The 18,829-nt window shown below is 46.9% G+C and overlaps 1 protein-coding gene across 1 annotated transcript in view; it reads right to left on the bottom strand.

The window, feature by feature from the left end:
- LOC143290332 (uncharacterized) overlaps window positions 1-18,829 on the bottom strand; it is a 158,286-nt gene that overhangs the window by 84,761 nt on the left and 54,696 nt on the right. Inside the window, exons 29-41 of the mRNA XM_076599685.1 lie at window positions 17,720-17,820; window positions 17,114-17,396; window positions 16,491-16,580; window positions 15,294-15,404; window positions 13,955-14,041; window positions 11,422-11,611; window positions 10,645-10,880; window positions 8,999-9,072; window positions 8,076-8,126; window positions 6,619-6,778; window positions 4,983-5,375; window positions 3,434-3,782; window positions 2,022-2,244 (exon numbers count right to left, since the gene is read on the bottom strand). Coding sequence (XP_076455800.1) covers window positions 2,022-2,244; window positions 3,434-3,782; window positions 4,983-5,375; window positions 6,619-6,778; window positions 8,076-8,126; window positions 8,999-9,072; window positions 10,645-10,880; window positions 11,422-11,611; window positions 13,955-14,041; window positions 15,294-15,404; window positions 16,491-16,580; window positions 17,114-17,396; window positions 17,720-17,820 — 2,348 coding nt within the window. The remainder of the gene's footprint in view (window positions 1-2,021; window positions 2,245-3,433; window positions 3,783-4,982; window positions 5,376-6,618; window positions 6,779-8,075; window positions 8,127-8,998; window positions 9,073-10,644; window positions 10,881-11,421; window positions 11,612-13,954; window positions 14,042-15,293; window positions 15,405-16,490; window positions 16,581-17,113; window positions 17,397-17,719; window positions 17,821-18,829) is intronic.

Here is an 18,829-nt window from a genome sequence, read left to right as displayed (position 1 = left end):
GCAACTTCTGAACTCATACTGAAATGTTTACAATGGTGCATGAAAATCAAGAGTGCAGAAACAAGGATTTTAAATCAACAGGTGAATAAATAATAAATGAATAAATAAACAAATAAGTAAACGTGTGTGTCTGAGAAAGATAAGTGAATAAACAAATGTGAACATCTAAAACCCTAACCCTCCAACAAAATATATAAATAAATCTGAAACTTAATATTGCAAGACAAAATGTGTACAAGAAATTAACAAGCTCAAGTACCAGCAGTTCCAAAATAAAGTAGTTCACAAATACCTAGCTGATTTACAAAATAAAATACAGTTCAAGAGGTCTAGGTTATGCATACGGAAGCAGTATATGGCACCAGTTATCATTGGACTGAGTGGATACGAAGGTCTTTACAAAATTTGGGCATGATCCTGTTGCAGAAACTCAGCAAATCTTCATTTCATCACCATGACCATGATATTGTCTTCATCCCTTTGAAACTATCGTCAACTTGTTTTTGCATCAACAAAGACTTAAATCACGATACTTCATGTTTTCAATCTATCATAAACCTTTTGTTTCTTCATACTTCCTTTTTATTCAAATAGGAAGAAAATGATGACTTTTCTCATGATATAAGTATGGTTTTGCAGTTTTCGACCTTGGTATACACTGCTCAACGGTGTGTTCAAAAAGTGAACAGGAAAGAGATCAGAAAATGTAGACGTACAAGTCTTCAGTTTTCCTGGTTAGCGTTAACATCAGTGTCTAACATCTAACAGCAGGCCTGTCATTGGTTAGTCTCTTCCAATCGGATACTACAGTCACAAAAAGTATCAGTCACAACACAGAATACACTGCAGAAAAGAAAGGCAAGTCACTATTAAATACACATACACATGATTGCAGAAAGCTTCTAGAACAATCCTCATCCAGAAACATGCACTTCCATCATTCTGACTCATGTCACAACCCTTCACTCACAATACATGAACCACAACTTCGGGCCACTCTCAGCTCACACCGTCACCAGTCACCATATTCGTGTCAAAACGACAAATATGATTTTTAATTCATTCCATCAACATTAATTCATTTATTTCATTCCATCAACATTGTTAACCTAACATGTACATTTACAGTCTGCTTAAAAATTCAAATTTAAGCAATCAAACGATAACAGAATGATTATGTTTGTCAGTTTTATACTTAAAAAAAAAAAAAAATCAAAAACAGAAAGTTAATATGTATATATTTGTCTCTCTTTCTCTCTTTATCGTTTTATTTTTGAAGAAACAGAACCCAAAGGAGGAATTCATGGGGAGTGATTCAAATGTGAAAATGTTTCACTGTGCATCACCTGACCTACATCTGAAAATTGAATATATAGATTTGGATGATTAATTTTCCACTTGTACTCCAGATCAGAACTAGAATGTTCCAACATCTACGTTTTGGAATAGAATGGTAAAACTTGTACCTCAATCATTTTTCATGCTTATGTTTCCATATCTGTACACCTTCTTTTTTCAATTTGGAGTCAAAGGGAATATTTCTCTCCGAGGAAACGAAAGGCTGTCAAGAATTGTGGTACTGATACAGATAACATTGTTGTTTTTCATGAATTGTTGACTTTCTAAGCTGCCAGAATTCCTCAGTAAGGTGGGCTTATTGTTGCTGTTACTGTTTTATGTTTTGTCAAACATCTTTTAAGATTAAAACAAAACAAAAAATTCTCTGACAATGGTATAGTTTGAGGATGGTAAGACGGTGGGCTGTGTCTGAACTGCAAACCTGCACACTCTTTGCATCAGAACAAAAAGCGAAAATCCAGGAACACAACACCAGAGCTGAGTTTGGCCCGAGCATCACAAACAGCCACAATCACTCCATAATAGTCTAGCTAACAGAACCTCCAACCACAAGCCAGCACACATATCCACAGACATCAGCCACGCTGCTTCAAAACAGGCCAGCAACATCATCAAAAATAAACAAATAAAAAAACAGGACAATACGACAAAGCGACACTCACATCCTGGGGCGGAGGCATGCGGTGTGGAAAATGCTGCAGGCTTTCCGGCGACAATTCCGACATGGAGCGTGAGAGGGCGGGGTCAAGGGGCATGCGTGGCGGGGCCCCGGGGTATGAGTGAGGCAGGCTGTTGGAGCGCTGTAAATGGGGCCCTCCGTCAGGGTGTCTCAGCGGGCTGGTCATCGTGCCACCTGTCAACACGCACACGTTGACACCACCGACACTGACAGAGTGCACGATGAAACTGGAGTTCTCAAGGCCTGACAAAGCGCGTTGGGCTACGCTGCTGGTCAGGCATCTGCTTGGCAGATGTGGTGTAGCGTATATGGTTTTGTCCGAACGCAGTGACGCCTCCTTGAGCTACTGAAACTGAAACTGAAGTGTTGTCAATATTACAGGGAGTATTACAAATGGAATATGGTTGCCAACATGTTCCACTTGTGGACAATAATGCAGTGATAAAACAAGCCTGCATTTTCTCTCACACCAGTACAGATACAGAGATGCCGACTGATGTCAAGTGTTTGTAGGAACAATCAGGAAATGTGTTGGGGAACATTTTGAATTTGATAGCAACACTCGCACTCCAAGCCACATCACCAAACGGGCAGAGTCGCTGTTTGACCGAGACGCAACTTGATTCAGCCACGTTCTCTCTTGTTCGGGCAAAACAATGAAGCTGATTGGTCCACTTCATGCTGTTTCAATGTAAACACGCATGCAATTTGTTGAGCATATCACGTGTGACCAAGGTTAGTAGTGACTGCCCTGGCCTCGTGTTCGATAAGTCTACAGCGTCTGGGTAATGTTACGACAAGACAGCATGTGACCATGCAATGAAGTCGAAAATGAACTCATTGAAACAATTTTGACATTGGAACAAACTGCTATCAAGCATAACAAAATACGGTGAAATCGTAACAGATGGCATCACACATTCACGCTGCTGGCAATGATAAGAGTGCACATTGCAACATGGGTGTATTCATATGACAGGGAAAAGCACCCCTTGAAAATGGAGAATGGTTACCTACGTTCCACATGTGGACCAACACAATGCAGTGACAAAATAAGCCTGCACCTTCTCTCACATGAGTACAGACAGGGTACTTAGAAATGAGCACAAAAAGAAACAAGTGAGGATAAAATAAGCCTTCATTTTCTCTCACACCAGCAAAGACAGGATACTTAGAAAACAAGTACAAAAAGAGACAACTGATCAAACGTTGACGCACTCAAGTACACAGACGGTACGAAGGTAACTACCAAGGGAGGCTATCTGCCACAGCTTCTTTCAATTTCTCCGCATAGCGGACTAGTAATTTGGACAAGACAGGAATCCAGACCCCTGCCGGAGTCTGCACCAGTGGGTCACAGTATGGTATGTGTAATGAAAAGGGGAGATCACTCACCAGGACTCAACGCGTACTGTCCAGGTCGGGGCGGGGTGGACGCCATGCTGTGGACCAGGCGAAGCGTGGGTGGAGGACGACGCGGACGCCGACCCAAAGGGCTCTGCCATGCCCATCCCATGCATCATGTCCCCAGGCTCCGCCCCCCCGCGAGGACCTATCCCAGCCTGCATGGCTGCCGATGGCCCCGGAAATGTGTCCGGAGCGGAGTGAGGAAGACGCTGAGATGGGTGGAAAGTGTCCTCCTGAGGGGTGGGGGCCCGAGGCGTGGTGGGGGGGAAGGCGTAAGGGTCGTGAGGCTGGGACGTGCCTGGATGTCCTTCATCAAGCTTGGGGCGAGCGTGTGGACCTGTCCAAATATTCATTGACTATAATAAGGATTCTGTTTTTGGCACGCTTTCATTATATCTATGAATAACTGCTCCATATATGTCTATAAGATACAGACAGGTCTGTTTGGGAATGATCTAGGAAACTGCGGTAAATTCTACATCATGCTTTAGTCATAAACTGTGAAGATTTCATAAAATCTGAGCACGTACTAATTGTAAGAAAAAAAACAACAAAATTCTGTCTTCAGTTTACAGATCATTTCCATCCACAGTTTGTGAATGTGTCATGAAATCTCAGCACAAACTAACTGTAAGGAAAAAAACTTCACAAAATTCTGTCTTCAGCTGACAGAAAATTTCCATCATACATGCACTCTTCCCACGTCCACTCTCTCCCATTCTCTCTCTGTAACACAGAGCAAACCACAAGCACACCAGCAGACTCTCTCCCCTTCTCTGTAACACAGAGCAAACCACAAGCACACCACCAGCAGACTCTCTCCCGTTCTCTCTCTGTAACACAGAGCAAACCACAAGCACACCAGCAGACTCTCTCCCATTCTCTCTCTGTAACACAGAGCAAACCACAAGCACACCAGCAGACTCTCTCCCATTCTCTCTCTGTAACACAGAGCAAACCACAAGCACACCAGCAGACTCTCTCCCGTTCTCTCTCTGTAACACAGAGCAAACCACAAGCACACCAGCAGACTCTCTCCCATTCTCTCTCTGTAACACAGAGCAAACCACAAGCACACCACCAGCAGACTCTCTCCCATTCTCTCTCTGTAACACAGAGCAAACCACAAGCACACCAGCAGACTCTCTCCCCTTCTCTGTAACACAGAGCAAACCACAAGCACACCAGCAGCAGACTCTCTCCCCTTCTCTGTAACACAGAGCAAACCACAAGCACACCAGCAGACTCTCTCCCATTCTCTCTGTAACACAGAGCAAACCACAAGCACACCAGCAGCAGACTCTCTCCCCTTCTCTGTAACACAGAGCAAACCACAAGCACACCAGCAGACTCTCTCCCGTTCTCTCACTGTAACACAGAGCAAACCACAAGCACACCAGCAGACTCTCTCCCCTTCTCTGTAACACAGAGCAAACCACAAGCACACCAGCAGCAGACTCTCTCCCATTCTCTCTCTGTAACACAGAGCAAACCACAAGCACACCAGCAGACTCTCTCCCCACAGCAGCACACTGACCATGATGTGCGCCAAACATGCGCGGCGTCAAAGGCGGTTTGCTGTACGGGTCGTCAGGAGGAAGAGGCGAAGTGACCGGCGAAGCCACCTGGGGGCCCGGCCCTCGCACTAACGGGTCAAATGACTGATGCTGCAGTCGTGGGGGGCGTGGTGTGGCGGGGCCCATGGCGTAGGGGTCATGTTTAGGGGTGCCGGGGGAGAAGGGGAAGGGTTCGTGGGTCTGGGCCCCGGCCCCGTGCCGAGGGAGAGCACCCCCTGGTGGGGAGAACGCGTCCGGTGGAGGGGTGTCCATGGTGGGGGACTTATGAAAGGGGTCGTCACTCCACCGGTGGTACGGCGAGGCCCCAGGCCCACCCGGGCTGTGTAAGGGATTGCGCATGGATGGAGACAGAGCTGCACACCAACAGATCAATTCACTCTTACAGCTTTGAAAACACTTTCCACAGGAGTCAGAATCTCCGGAAACAGTTCTCTCCCTCCCTGGTGGAGGGCGGAGCCCACCCTGTATTTGTCTTGCAGTCAGTCAGTGCACAGAGTGAGCCGAGAAAAAATGGATGACCGTCCGTCTCAAACTCCCCTCTGTGCGCATGCACAAGGCAGTGCAGGGTGGCTTGTTTCAACAGCCCCTCCCCCCTGCACCAGACTGGTGGGTGGTGGAGAAAGACAGACTGGGGAACAGGAGGTATGACAAACACAAATCTGTCTGCTGCTCATTCTGTACATGAAGCAAGGTGGATGTACTCAATGCTTAAAAGAGAAGCGAAGTGAAACAACATCATGCTCTAAAAACCTGGCAAATGGGTAGATGATAACACGACCGTGCATTAAACTTTACGTATCTATGCACTAAAGCAATTAAATTGATTTAAACTACCAGCACTAAGGCAATCAAGTTGATTTTAACTATCACCTTGGAGCAGCTCAGGGCACCACTATACTGGGCATAACTCTTTAAAATGGGAAGAGAGAGAGAGGTCAACTGTGATGTCACATCGACTGTGCTCAAAGCCAACTTCCAGGATTGCTCAGTTTAAAACAAACGTGGGAAACGACAGGTGTTCTGTGATTCTAACAGCAGGCCAATCACATTCATCATTTTCAAAGGCTGTGACAGTTGAACTGCTGTCTCAGCAACACATGATGTTGACGTTTCTGCAGTTTGTCTTACCTCTTTAAATTATATATATATATATATATATATATATATATATATATATATATATGATAGTCAGTCGTGTCCGACTACGACCATCAGAACAGCAGAGGAAGGCAACTGCTGTTCCAACTATTTGGGCTAGAATTTGATTACAGTGGAGAGTGTCTTGCCCAAGTACATTCCCACTCTCTCGGCCAAGAGGGTTTTTGGACAGTCGGCGTTGGGATGGTTCCCAAAGGCCAACTAGCCCACAAGGCTGCAGCACTAAGAGCCAGTCCAATTTTGCCTCCTAGTTTGAGAGTCATAGTCCTTCACAAAAGACTAAGCTGTAAATGGTTTCCCACTGACTGGAGAAACCACTGATAATACAGCTCTCACTTTGCTGTTGGCCCAAATGTAAACATATGTCAATCTGTGATATAAGCCGAGCGTATACCAGCACGCTAACAATACCAAAGCACAGTTCAAACCACCACTGACCTTCAGGGGGGTCATGAGGGCCTGGTGGTTGAGCGAAGGGGTCACCCACAGGGGTCATCTGTCCCGGCAAGGGGGGCGGGGCCGGGGGCGGAGGCATGGCCTCGCTGTCGTGCATCAGCTGCGCTTCCTGTCGGCGTTTCAGCTCCTGGGTGACCTGCTGCTGACACAGCACCTGTCGTCTGTCATTATGGGCCTTCCACACTCACGTCATCCCCCCACCCCCTGGGCCCTTCCACACTCACGTCATCCCCCCACCCCCTGGGCCCTTCCACACTCACGTCATCCCCACACCCCCTGGGCCCTTCCACACTCACGTCATCCTCCCACCCCCTGGGCCCTTCCACACTCACGTCATCCCCACACCCCCTGGGCCCTTCCACACTCACGTCATCCCCCCACCCCCTGGGCCCTTCCACACTCACGTCATCCTCCCACCCCCTGGGCCCTTCCACACTCACGTCATCCCCACACCCCCTGGGCCCTTCCACACTCACGTCATCCCCACACCCCCTGGGCCCTTCCACACTCACGTCATCCCCCCACCCCCTGGGCCCTTCCCACTCCTGTCATCTCCCCACCCCCTGGGCCCTTCCACACTCACGTCATCCCCCCCCTTCCACACTCACGTCATCCCCCCACCCCCGGGGCCCTTCCACACTCACGTCATCCCCCCACCCCGGGGGCCCTTCCACACTCACGTCATCCCCACACCCCCTGGGCCCTTCCACACTCACGTCATCCCCACACCCCCTGGGCCCTTCCCACTCCTGTCATCTCACCACCTCCCCTTCTCTCTATCTTCCTTCTCTGCTACCTATCATTCTACAAAGTTGTCGACCTATCATTCTACAAGGTCTACCTGTCATTCTGCACCCTCCACCCTCCCATCTTTCCCCGCCCCTTTATCTTCGTCCTCTTCTACCTGTCAGATCTGAACCCTCCCCAATCCCCCATCTCTACCACCCACCCCCACCCCTTTATCTTCGTCCTCTTCTACCTGTCAGATCTGAACCCTCCCCAATCCCCCATCTCTACCACCCACCCCCACCCCTTTTCTCTATCTCCCTCTTCTACCTGTCATTCCGCAAACTCTCCACCTCCATTCACCCCCTCCCCATTTCTCCACCTTCCTCCTCTTCTCCTCGTCATTCTGCACCCCCACCCCCCTCACTCCAGTCTCCTTCCACTTTAAAATCCTATTCTACACTCCTCCTCCTCTTCCACCTGTCATTTCTTAACCCTACTTACCTTACTCCTCTTTTACCTGTCTGTCATTCTGCACCCTCCCCACTCTTCTCTTCTTCCCCCCCTCCCATCCCCCCACCTCTACCTTCCTCCTCTGCTACCGGTCAGTCTGGCACCCTCCCCATTACCATCACCACCCCACCACCATCACCACCACCCCACCCTGTTTACCTTGTAGTGTGAAAGTAAAGTAAATAAAGGATCTTTCTCACCTTCTGTGCACTCTGAACCCTGTGGCTGGTGCGGTTCTTTCTTGCTCTCGACTGCACACAAGGAAACAACACAAGTTTGAACTTTCTTCTTTTGACTGTGTGTATATTCTGTAATGTTAATATAGAAAATTTTGAATAAAAAGAGTAAAAAAAAAAAACCAAAACAAAGAAAAACACCAAAACCAAAAAACTTTCTTCTTTCATTTGTTTTTCTCTTTGGGGAGAAGAGCGTATGGGGCAGCGTTTGTGTGTGTGTTTGTGTGTGTGTGTGGTGCATGACAGGTGCAACAGCTCAGTGGTTAAAGCGCTGCACTTTCACTCTGTAAGTCCTAGATTCGAATCCCAGTCGTACCATACGATGGGTTATGGGTGGCAATTTTCCCGTTCTCTCAGGTCAACAGACTATAGACCTGATAGTGCCTCAAACCCCTTTGTGTGTATATGTGCATGCTGAAGATCAAATACACAGTTTGCCGATCCACTAATCCACGTAAGTGTTTGGTAAGTTATGGATATGAGATCACATCCAGCCTGCACATCTCCAAAAATGGGGTATGTTTGTGTTCATGGCGGAGTAAAAAAATATTCCATCTGGTTACAGCCCACTTACACATATGACTGAACATGAAAGTTGCTGACCACAAATGCAAAAGAAGTGAGTGTGCATGTGAGTGGTGTGGTAGTAATGTGACTGTGTTTGTCAATGTATCTCTGTGCGTGTGTGTGTCTGTGCGCGTGCCTGTATGAGCGCGTGTATGAGTGCGTGTGTGTGTGTGTGCGCGAGTGCGTGTGTGAAAGAGAAGCAATTTTTAATGTTAAAAAAAAAAAAGAACAACACACCTATACACACAAACCCCCCCCCCCCCCCCCCCCCGCTATTTGTTTAAATTAACCAAATAATTATTTTTTGTGAGCAAACTCACCAGATACGGGGATTTTTCTTCAGGTTTCAATTTTCGCCACAACTTAGCGATCTGCTTTGACCTTTCAGACCACTCTGCAAAAATAAATTGACAATAAACTTGTTACAAATGAAAACATCATAGGGAACAAACAGTAACACTGGCATTGTTTTTGCTGGGGGGTTTTCCCTGAGTATCCTGCACCTTTTATTACTCTTACTCTATCTGCCACACCCTTTTTCCTGACAGTGTGCCCACATATCAAGATCACTTGAAATGTGTTCAATGTAACAGATAATGCAGAAGGTCTCAATCAGAGGCCCCAGTTTCACTTTCTTTTCCCTTCAACAGATTTCTCCATTCACGCAATCTTTCTTTGAAACAACGGAAAAGGAAACAATCAAAGGAAACACCTTGAGTCAGATTTCTTCAGTACGTTCACACTTTTTGAAACAATTTAAAAAATTCAAACTTTTGAAATGACAAATGCCATGAAAAGAACAAGATCTGAACTGAGCGCTTTTAACCCTTTGACCAAAAAAAAAACCCAACAACAAAAAACAAACACAAAAAACACCCCAAAATAACAGCAGAAAGAGGTGCTTGAAGTCATAAATCATTATCCAGAACAATTCGCCAAAAACTGAGAAAATGGCCAGGAAAATTTGCAGCCTTCCAGATATTTTGCTTCTTTTGATGATGTCATCAGTGAAATCACTATGATTTTGTGTTAAATTCTACAGGCGTGCCTGTCAAAGGGTTAATTCTGTTCATTAACCTCACCAAGAAAATAAGAATATTTGGAATGAGCACTTTTAATTTTGTTCAGTTACCTACAGAGATACACACAGAGATGCCAACCCCTGTCAAGTGTTTGAAGGAACAATCAGGAAATTTAGCAGGAACATTTTAAATATGGTAGGAACACTCAGACTCCGAGCCACATCAGCAAACGTACATTTTATCTACAAGGCATACGAACACTTGGGCCTACCTGCACCACGGTGTAAAGGCTATGATTAAGCTGACTGGTCCACTCAATGCTGTTTTAATGTAAACATGCATGCGATTAGCTGTGCATCATCACGTGACACCAAGGATTTTTTTTTTTTTGCTGCCCCATCATCTGCACCGTTTCAGTGGCATTACTCCTACGCCGCTCATTTAGATTCCCCCATACACGGCCACACCCGGGTTCGTCCGTCGCAGTTCCAGCGTCGGCAGTCCACAGGGAACCATCAATGTTAGGTCGCCAGGAGGCCACACACCAGAGGAGACCCTGCACTGCTGCTGAGTCACTTTGGTGGTGTTCAGTGGTGCCTGTTCTGTTTTAATGTACTTGGACACCACCTACTAAGCCCCCTACTAAACGTGACACCAAGGTTAGCAGTGACTGCCCCTGGACTCGTGATCGATAAGTCTAAAGCGTCTGGGTAATGTTACGATGGGAAGAATATGAACATGCTATGTAGTCAAAAATGAACTTGTCAGAACAATTTTGACGTTGGCGTAACGTCAAAACAAACTGCGATCGAGCGTTACAAAATACAGCGAAATCTAAACAGTTGGCATCTCTGTACACTTGTCCATATTTTCCCATAGAACACAAAAAAAGGCTTGTGGGTTCACCCAACCATGATCTCCAGAACACAGGACGCACGACTCACCCGGAAAGTCTTTCTTCAGGTTGGGGAAGTTAAGGTTCACATAGAGCACGGCGGAGATGGTGGCGTTCGGCCCCAGAGCTTCGTCAGTCTCCCACTTCAGGATGGACCGCTTGTGGGAGGGATCCTGCTCCCCAGAGGTCGAGGGTCCTGTCCAGGGCCCCATGGTCTGGGACATCCCGGACACCCCAGAGGGTCCTGCCGACCCTGACGGGGCCATGTCAGGGCTCATCTGGTCACTGCAACCAACACATCCTTCATTACAGCATCTGCTGTCATCTGGTCACTGCAACCAACACATCCTTCATTACAGCATCTGCTGTCATCTGGTCACTGCAACCAACACATCCTTCATTACAGCATCTGCTGTCATCTGGTCACTGCAACCAACACAACCTTCATTACAGCATCTGCTGTCATCTGGTCACTGCAACCAACACATCCTTCATTACAGCATCTGCTGTCATCTGGTCACTGCAACCAACACAACCTTCATTACAGCATCTGCTGTCATCTCATGATACTGTCATCTGTCACTGCAACCACAATCTTCATTACAGCATCTGCTGTCATCTGTCACTCAGAGATGCCCGCCCCTGTCAAATGTTTGTTTCTCTGTGTGACATTTGGGCTGCACTCCCTGGGAAGAGCGCATCGTCACAGTGCAGTGTGTCGTACAGAGATCAGGTTTTTACCAATCTTCCAGGTCAACACACACACACACACACACACTACACACACACACACACACTCCTTCCCCAACCTTGCCACCCAAGTTACCTGATGGAGGAGAACATGGGCGGGATGCTGAAGGGAGGGATCTCCTGAGGTGGAGGCTGCTGATCCTCGGACCCCTGCCGCATGAAGCTCTGGGCAGGTAAACGCATCCGTTGGGGGGGCACCTGGCTGTGGGAGGGGCCAGGCACACCAGGTGGCATCTGGAAAGGCACCACCCCTTGCTGCTCCCCACCTGTGGGTGAAAAGAAAACATCTTTTATTTTCTGGGGTTTCTTTTTGGGAGGGGGGGGGGGGGGGGGGGGTTGGTTTTTTTTAATGACCAAAGTGCACAGATAACATTTAGAATACAAGACATTTGAAATATTCTAACGACGGGTGCAATAGCCGAGTGGTTAAAGCATTGGACTGTCAATCTGAGGGTCCCGGGTTCGAATCACGGTGACGGCGCCTGGTGGGTGAAGGGTGGAGATTTTTACGATCTCCCAGGTCAACATATGTGCAGACCTGCTAGTGCCTGAACCCCCTTCGTGTGTATATGCAAGCAGAAGACCAAATACGCACGTTAAAGATCCTGTAATCCATGTCAGCGTTCGGTGGGTTATGGAAACAAGAATATACCCAGCATGCACACCCCCGAAAACGGAGTATGGCTGCCTACATGGCGGGGTAAAAACGGTCATACACATAAAAGCCCACTTGTGTGCATACCAGTGAACGCAGAAGAAGAAGAAATATTCTAACTCATTCTACACCACAGCCACACACCTGCTACAACTCCCCAGGACCAGCACTATATCAGTCCACTGAAGTAAAAAAATAGGGTTGTTCACTGAAACGGTGAAAATCGATGGAAAATCGTTTATTCAATCGGTCGAACAAAGCTTCATTTTCATGCTTCCGGAATCCGTAAATGGTTCAGTTCAGAATGTCAGCTGTACCATCTGGAATCTGGAATGATACGCTGTAGGAATCTTTGCAGATTATCGTTGCAACTGAGCAAGAATAAATGAAATTAGAACAGTGCATTGGTACAAAAATACTCGTACCTGGTCCACAGGGGGAGTAATCATTATACAAGTTAACTCATACCAAGAACAGAATGAGTTAAGAATGCATGGATAACAGCAAGAGTGCACAAATAACATCATGAATACACAGAAAACATCAATTACAAAACAGGGCTTGCACAATCTTTTAGTAATGTATGCTGTTAGGCACCATACAGAATTAAAGTCAATCAACACACACACACACTGATTAATGACCATACAAAGACACAGATATGACCACACAAAGATACACACAGACACATGACCACACAAAGACACCATATGACCACACGAAGACACAAAGACACCATATGACCACACAAAGACACACATATGGCCACACAAAGACACACATATGACCACACAAAGACACACATGGCCACACAAAGACACCACATGACCACACAAAGACACACATATGCCCACACAAAGACAGACCACACAAAGACACACATATGCCCACACAAGGACACATGACCACACAAAGACACACATATGACCACACAAAGACACAACATGACCACACAAAGACACACTCATGGCCACACAAAGACTCACATATGACCACACAAAGACACACTCATTGCCACACAAAGACACGCTCATGGCCACACAAGGATACACATGACCACACAAAGACACACATATGACCACACAAAGACACACATATGACCAAAGACACACACATGGCCACACAATGATACACATATGACCAAAGACACACATATGACCGCACAAAGACACACTCATGGCCACACAGACACACTCATGGCCACACAAAGATACACATGACCACACAAAGACACACACATCACCACACAAAGACACACACATGGCCACACAAAGACACACATATGACCACACAAAGACACACATGACCACACAAAGACACATGGCCACACAAAGACACATGGCCACACAAAGACACACATGACCACACAAAAACAAACACATGACCACACAAAGACATGACCACACAAAGACAAACACATGACCACACAAAGACACATGACCACACAAAGACACACATGACCACACAAAGACAAACACATGACCACACAAAGACATGACCACACAAAGACAAAGACATGACCACACAAAGACACATGACCACACAAAGAAATGACCACACAAAGACACACACATGACCACACAAAGACAAACACATGACCACACAAAGACACACATGACCACACAAAGACAAACACATGACCACACAAAGACATGACCACACAAAGACAAACACATGACCACACAAAGACATGACCACACAAAGACAAACACATGACCACACAAACACATGACCACACAAACACATGGCCACACAAAGACAAACACATGACCACACAAAGACAAACACATGACCACACAAAGACAAACACATGACCACAAAGACAAACACATGACCACACAAACACATGACTACACAAAGACACAAACATGACCACACAAACACATGACCACACAAAGACACAAACATGACCACACAAACACATGACCACACAAAGACACACATATGCACTGACCAGGGACTTGCTGTGACTGCGTTTCCTCATCAGACTTGAGCACTCCACTGAAGATGTCCTCCACTCCATCAAACTGCATCAGACCTGCTGGAAACAGACACGCCCTTGCTGACAGCACATCACTGCTGCACATCAATCTTCTTCCTCTTTCTCTCAACAGCCCTGTAACTTTCTTTTTCTTTTCCCTTCAGCTTCTTTTTCTGTGATTAAGGCCTGCAACTCTCAAAGTCAACTCGCATAAACCAGTGTATGACCATCCTTTTAGGATCTTTAACATGCATATTTGATTCTTCTGCATGTGTTAAGCACAAAGGAGGTTCAGACGCTAGCAGGTCTGCACACATCCTGACCTGGGAAAGTGGGAAAATCTCAACCCTTGACCTACCAGGTGTGCCAAAACAGGGGATCGAACAATGGAATCTCAGGTGAGAATCCAGCAATATAACCAATCAGCCACCCCACCTGTCTTCCCTTTATCTCCAAGGTCATGCTGTTGATGCTACAATGTGAGGCTATGGGTGAGGTGATAGAGTGATGACGTGGTATGATGTGGTTGTTGCTACAATGTGAGGCTATGGGTAAGGCAATACAGCGATGACGTTGTGGTACGATGTGGTTGTTGCTGCAATGTGAGGCTGTGGGTGAGGTGATAGTGATGACGTTGTGGTATGATGCGGTTGTTGCTGCAATGTGAGGCTATGAGTAAGGTGATAATGATGACGTTGTGGTACGATGTGGTTGTTGCTGCAATGTGAGGCTATGGGTGAGGTGATACAGTGATGACGTTGTGGTATGATGTGGTTGTTGTGAGTTATAACATGATAAGGCGGTGGTTGTCTGTTACGATGTGATGAGGCTGTGATGTGGTATCGTGGTTATAACATGGCACAAGGCTGTGGTATGGTTTGATGTGGTTGTGTAGCTACAATGTGATGAGGTATGATGTGGCTGTTGTGTGCTATGACATGATGAGGCTGTGATGTGGTTGTGTTTTACAATGTGATGAGGGTGTGATGTGGTATGATGTGATGAGGTTGTGATGAGGCTGTGTGATGTGGTTGTGTGGTTATATGATGAAGCAGTGATGTGATGTGGTTTCATGGTTATAGTGTGATAAGGCTGTGATGTGGTGTGGTGTGAAGTGATATGATGTGATGAGGCTGTGATGTGGTGTGATGTGATGTGGTGTGAAGTGATTAACAAGTCATGTGCTGTGGGTACTCGGCAGCACTGCTGCAGAGCTATCCGACCAGCATGAACAATTCAAAAGGCAAGACAACAAAAACGGACCAAAAAACAGCGCAACAAAAGGGGGACAAGGGAGAAGACCGATGCCCACCTTCTGACAGCATGCGGTCGACGTCAATGTTCTTGCTGTCCAGGATCTTGTCCAGGTTGTCCTGGTCCCCCTCCTTCTCCGACAGCTCCTCCCCCTTGTCTTTGTGCACGTCTGCACACAGCACCGCCACACATTTCCTTCCTCTTTCCTTCCAGCCTTTCTTAGTGAAACAGCACACACACACACCCTTCTTTGGATTCCACAAACAGCACTGCAACACGCTTCATTCTTCCCTTCCTTTCTTACTCCCTTGTGCGTGTGCGTGTGCGTGTGCGTTTGTCTGAGTGTGTGTGTGTGTGAGTGTGAGTGTGAGTGTGTGTGTGTGTGTGTGTGTGTGTGAGTGCGAGTGTGTGTGTGTGTGTGCGCGCACGTGTGTGTGTGTGTTTGTGTGTGTGTGTGTGTGTGTGCTTGTCCGAGTGTGTGTTGGTGATTGTGTGTGTGTGTGTGTGTGTGTGTGTGTGTGTGAGTGTGTGTGTGTGTGAGTGAGTGTGTGTGTGTATGTGTGCATGTGCATGTACATGTGTGTGTGTGTGTGTGTGTGTGTGTGTGTGTGTGCCTGTCTGAGTGTGTGTTGGTGGTTGTTTTCCTTTTGGTTATATTCTTTATCAAAAATTCCTCATGTCTGACATTACTGAACTGGTTGTAGGTTACCTACTTCCGGGAGGTTATCGGTAGTAGTTACTTTCATTTTCTCCGCATAGGCGGATAGTAGTTTGCATAGGACAGGAATGTCAGACCCCTGCTGGAGTCTGCACTAATTGGGTCACGGTTAAGTATGTGTAATTAAAAAATAAATACAGAAAAAAAAAGCACACAGTCCTTGACCTTCTTCTTCTCCGTTCGTGGGCTGAAACTCCCATGTTCACTCGTATGTACACGAGTGGGCTTTTACGTGTATGACCGTTTTTACCCCGCCATGTAGGCAGCCATACTCCATTTTCGGGGGTGTGCATGCTGGGTATGTTCTTGTTTCCATAACCCACCGAACGCTGACATGGATTACAGGATCTTTAACGTGCGTATTTGATCTTCTGCTTGCATATACACACGAAGGGGGTTCGGGCACTAGCAGGTCTGCACATATGTTGACCTGGGAGATCATAAAAATCTCCACCCTTCACCCACCAGGCGCCGTCACCGTGATTCGAACCCGGGATCCTCCTTGACCAAACATGCACCGTCTGCAGCAGCTCTCACCTGAACTGGACTCCAGCTCTCCGTCCATCTCAAACAACTTGAGGATGTCCTTCTCCACATCAGATGGCAGGAAGTCTGTGTCCCCCTCATCTGTGGTCACACACACAGCATGGCCCATGACTTCACTGACTTTAAACACTGAATGATACAGATATTCATGGTCCAGCCACATACCTTCGCTGACTTCAAACACTGAATGATATAGAATTAAACAACAAAAAAGAGCGGTAACTCTCTCTCCATTTACAAAGTACACAACTTGAAGTCAGGGCTTGACATCATACTGATCATTTGACATGTGCACACAGCAGCAAAGACAGAATGAGGAAGTGGTCCCTTTCTCACTTGTGGAAGATGAAAATATGCGTATGTTGAGGTCTGCCACACACACACAAAGACTAGCACACACACACACACACACCACTTAGGTGATTAGTTACAGTTACACTCATTGTTAAAACACACACACACACACAACAAAAACAAACCACCCTCTGAAGCTGACCAGCATCACCCAGATTCACACCCTCACCACAGTAACAGAACAGGACGCACAGAACGCCCCCCCCCCCCAACCTACCCCACCCCCCTCATCTCCTTCACACACACGATGACTAACTCACCCAGCTCGCTGCCCTGCTGTGAGGTCGACAGAGGGGTGGGCTGTCGCTGTTCACCCACAAACGTCTCGCCAATCCCCTCACCCCCAACCCCCTTGGACTCGCCCTCCACCCCCACCCCTGTGGAGACGGTGTTGGTGCTGGTGGAGGGCATGGGGGCGGGGCTGGAGGGGCGGGAGGGGGAGTGCTGGGCCGTGTCGGAGTCCGACCCGGAGTGGAGCATGTCCTGGGAGGACAGGGGCGTGTACTTGCTGGTGTTGATCAGGTCCAGCCCGAAGAACGCCTCCTGGAAACCCACAGTCGACACGTCCACGGTACAGATACCACTGAACGTATGCTCTTTTTTTTTTTTTTATGAGTGGCAGATACCACTAAACGTATACTCTTTTCCCCCCCTTTTTTGCTGAGTGGCAAGTCAGGTATATAATTTGGCACACAAGATACATAATCCATAATCTGGCACACATCAGGCCATAATATGACATGTCAGGTACATTATCATCAGGAACACACAACCACCTGTCTCAATGCACCACAGTGACCTGTACAACACACACACACACACACAGAGTAAAGCAGAAGAAGAAAACAGCAAAGTAACAGACAGACCTGAAGATAGGCCGGAAAGCTCTCCTCCAGCTTTCCTTTCCTGGACTTCCTTGGCTTCTTCTTGGGCTTGTCCTGCAGCAGGGACATCTCCCCCTCCACACCTGCCCATCAACACACCTGCACTGTCACACCTGATAGTCTCACCAACGGGCACAATAATCAAGTGACTAAAGCACTGGGACTTTCAATCTGAGCGTCCTGGGTAAATATTTAGAATCTCACTAACAGTGCCTGGTGGGTAAAGGGTGGAAATTTTTCCAATCTCCCACGTCAACATATGTGCAGACCTGCTTGTGCCTAAACCCCTTAATGTGTATACACAAGCCGATGATCTAACACACATGTTAAAGATCCTGTAATCCATGCCAGCATTCAATGGGTTATGGAAACAAGAATATACCCAGCATGCACACCCCTAAAACAGAGTATGGCTGCCTTCATGGCGGTTTAAAAACGGTCATACACGTAAGAGCCCACTTGTGTTCATACAAAACATGACAGTTGCAGACAACGAACGAAGAGGAAGAAGAATAGCCTCACCTCAACACACTCCTACACAAAGACAGGACAGACAAAACGTAGCCTCAAAATTTCCCACCATGGTGTTCCTTTCTTCTGCATCTTACATGTTGGTGGGCTGCAACTCCCAGTCACTTGTGTACATGTACGAGTGGGTTTTTACATGTATGATCGTTTGATTTTTTTCACCCAGTCATGGAAGCAGCCATCTCAAACTTCCACATCCACTCCTGATATATGTATGCATGGGTTTTTACATGTATGATCTTGTTTTGTTTTTTTCATCCAGCCATGGAAGCAGCCATATTGTTTTCAGGAGAGTTCATGCTGGGTACGTTCTTGTTTCTATAACCAACCAGCTGCTGACATGGATTACAGGATTACAGGATCTTTACCTTGCAGGTCTGCTCATCAGCTGACCAGGGAGATCAGAAAAATCTCCACCCTAAAACTACCACACGCCGTGACTGGTAATTGAACCCAGGACCCTCAGACTGAACTTCCCACTCTTTAACCGCTAGGCTGTCACACCCAACAATAGTTTTCATGTGCTTCGATTACATTCTTTAACTCACTCAGTACGGCCAGTCC

Source organism: Babylonia areolata, chromosome 15, assembly GCF_041734735.1.
Source record: "Babylonia areolata isolate BAREFJ2019XMU chromosome 15, ASM4173473v1, whole genome shotgun sequence".
NCBI lineage: Eukaryota > Metazoa > Mollusca > Gastropoda > Neogastropoda > Buccinidae > Babylonia > Babylonia areolata.
Note: the sequence above shows the minus strand (reverse complement) of the source record. Positions and strands in the feature narration are given on the sequence as shown.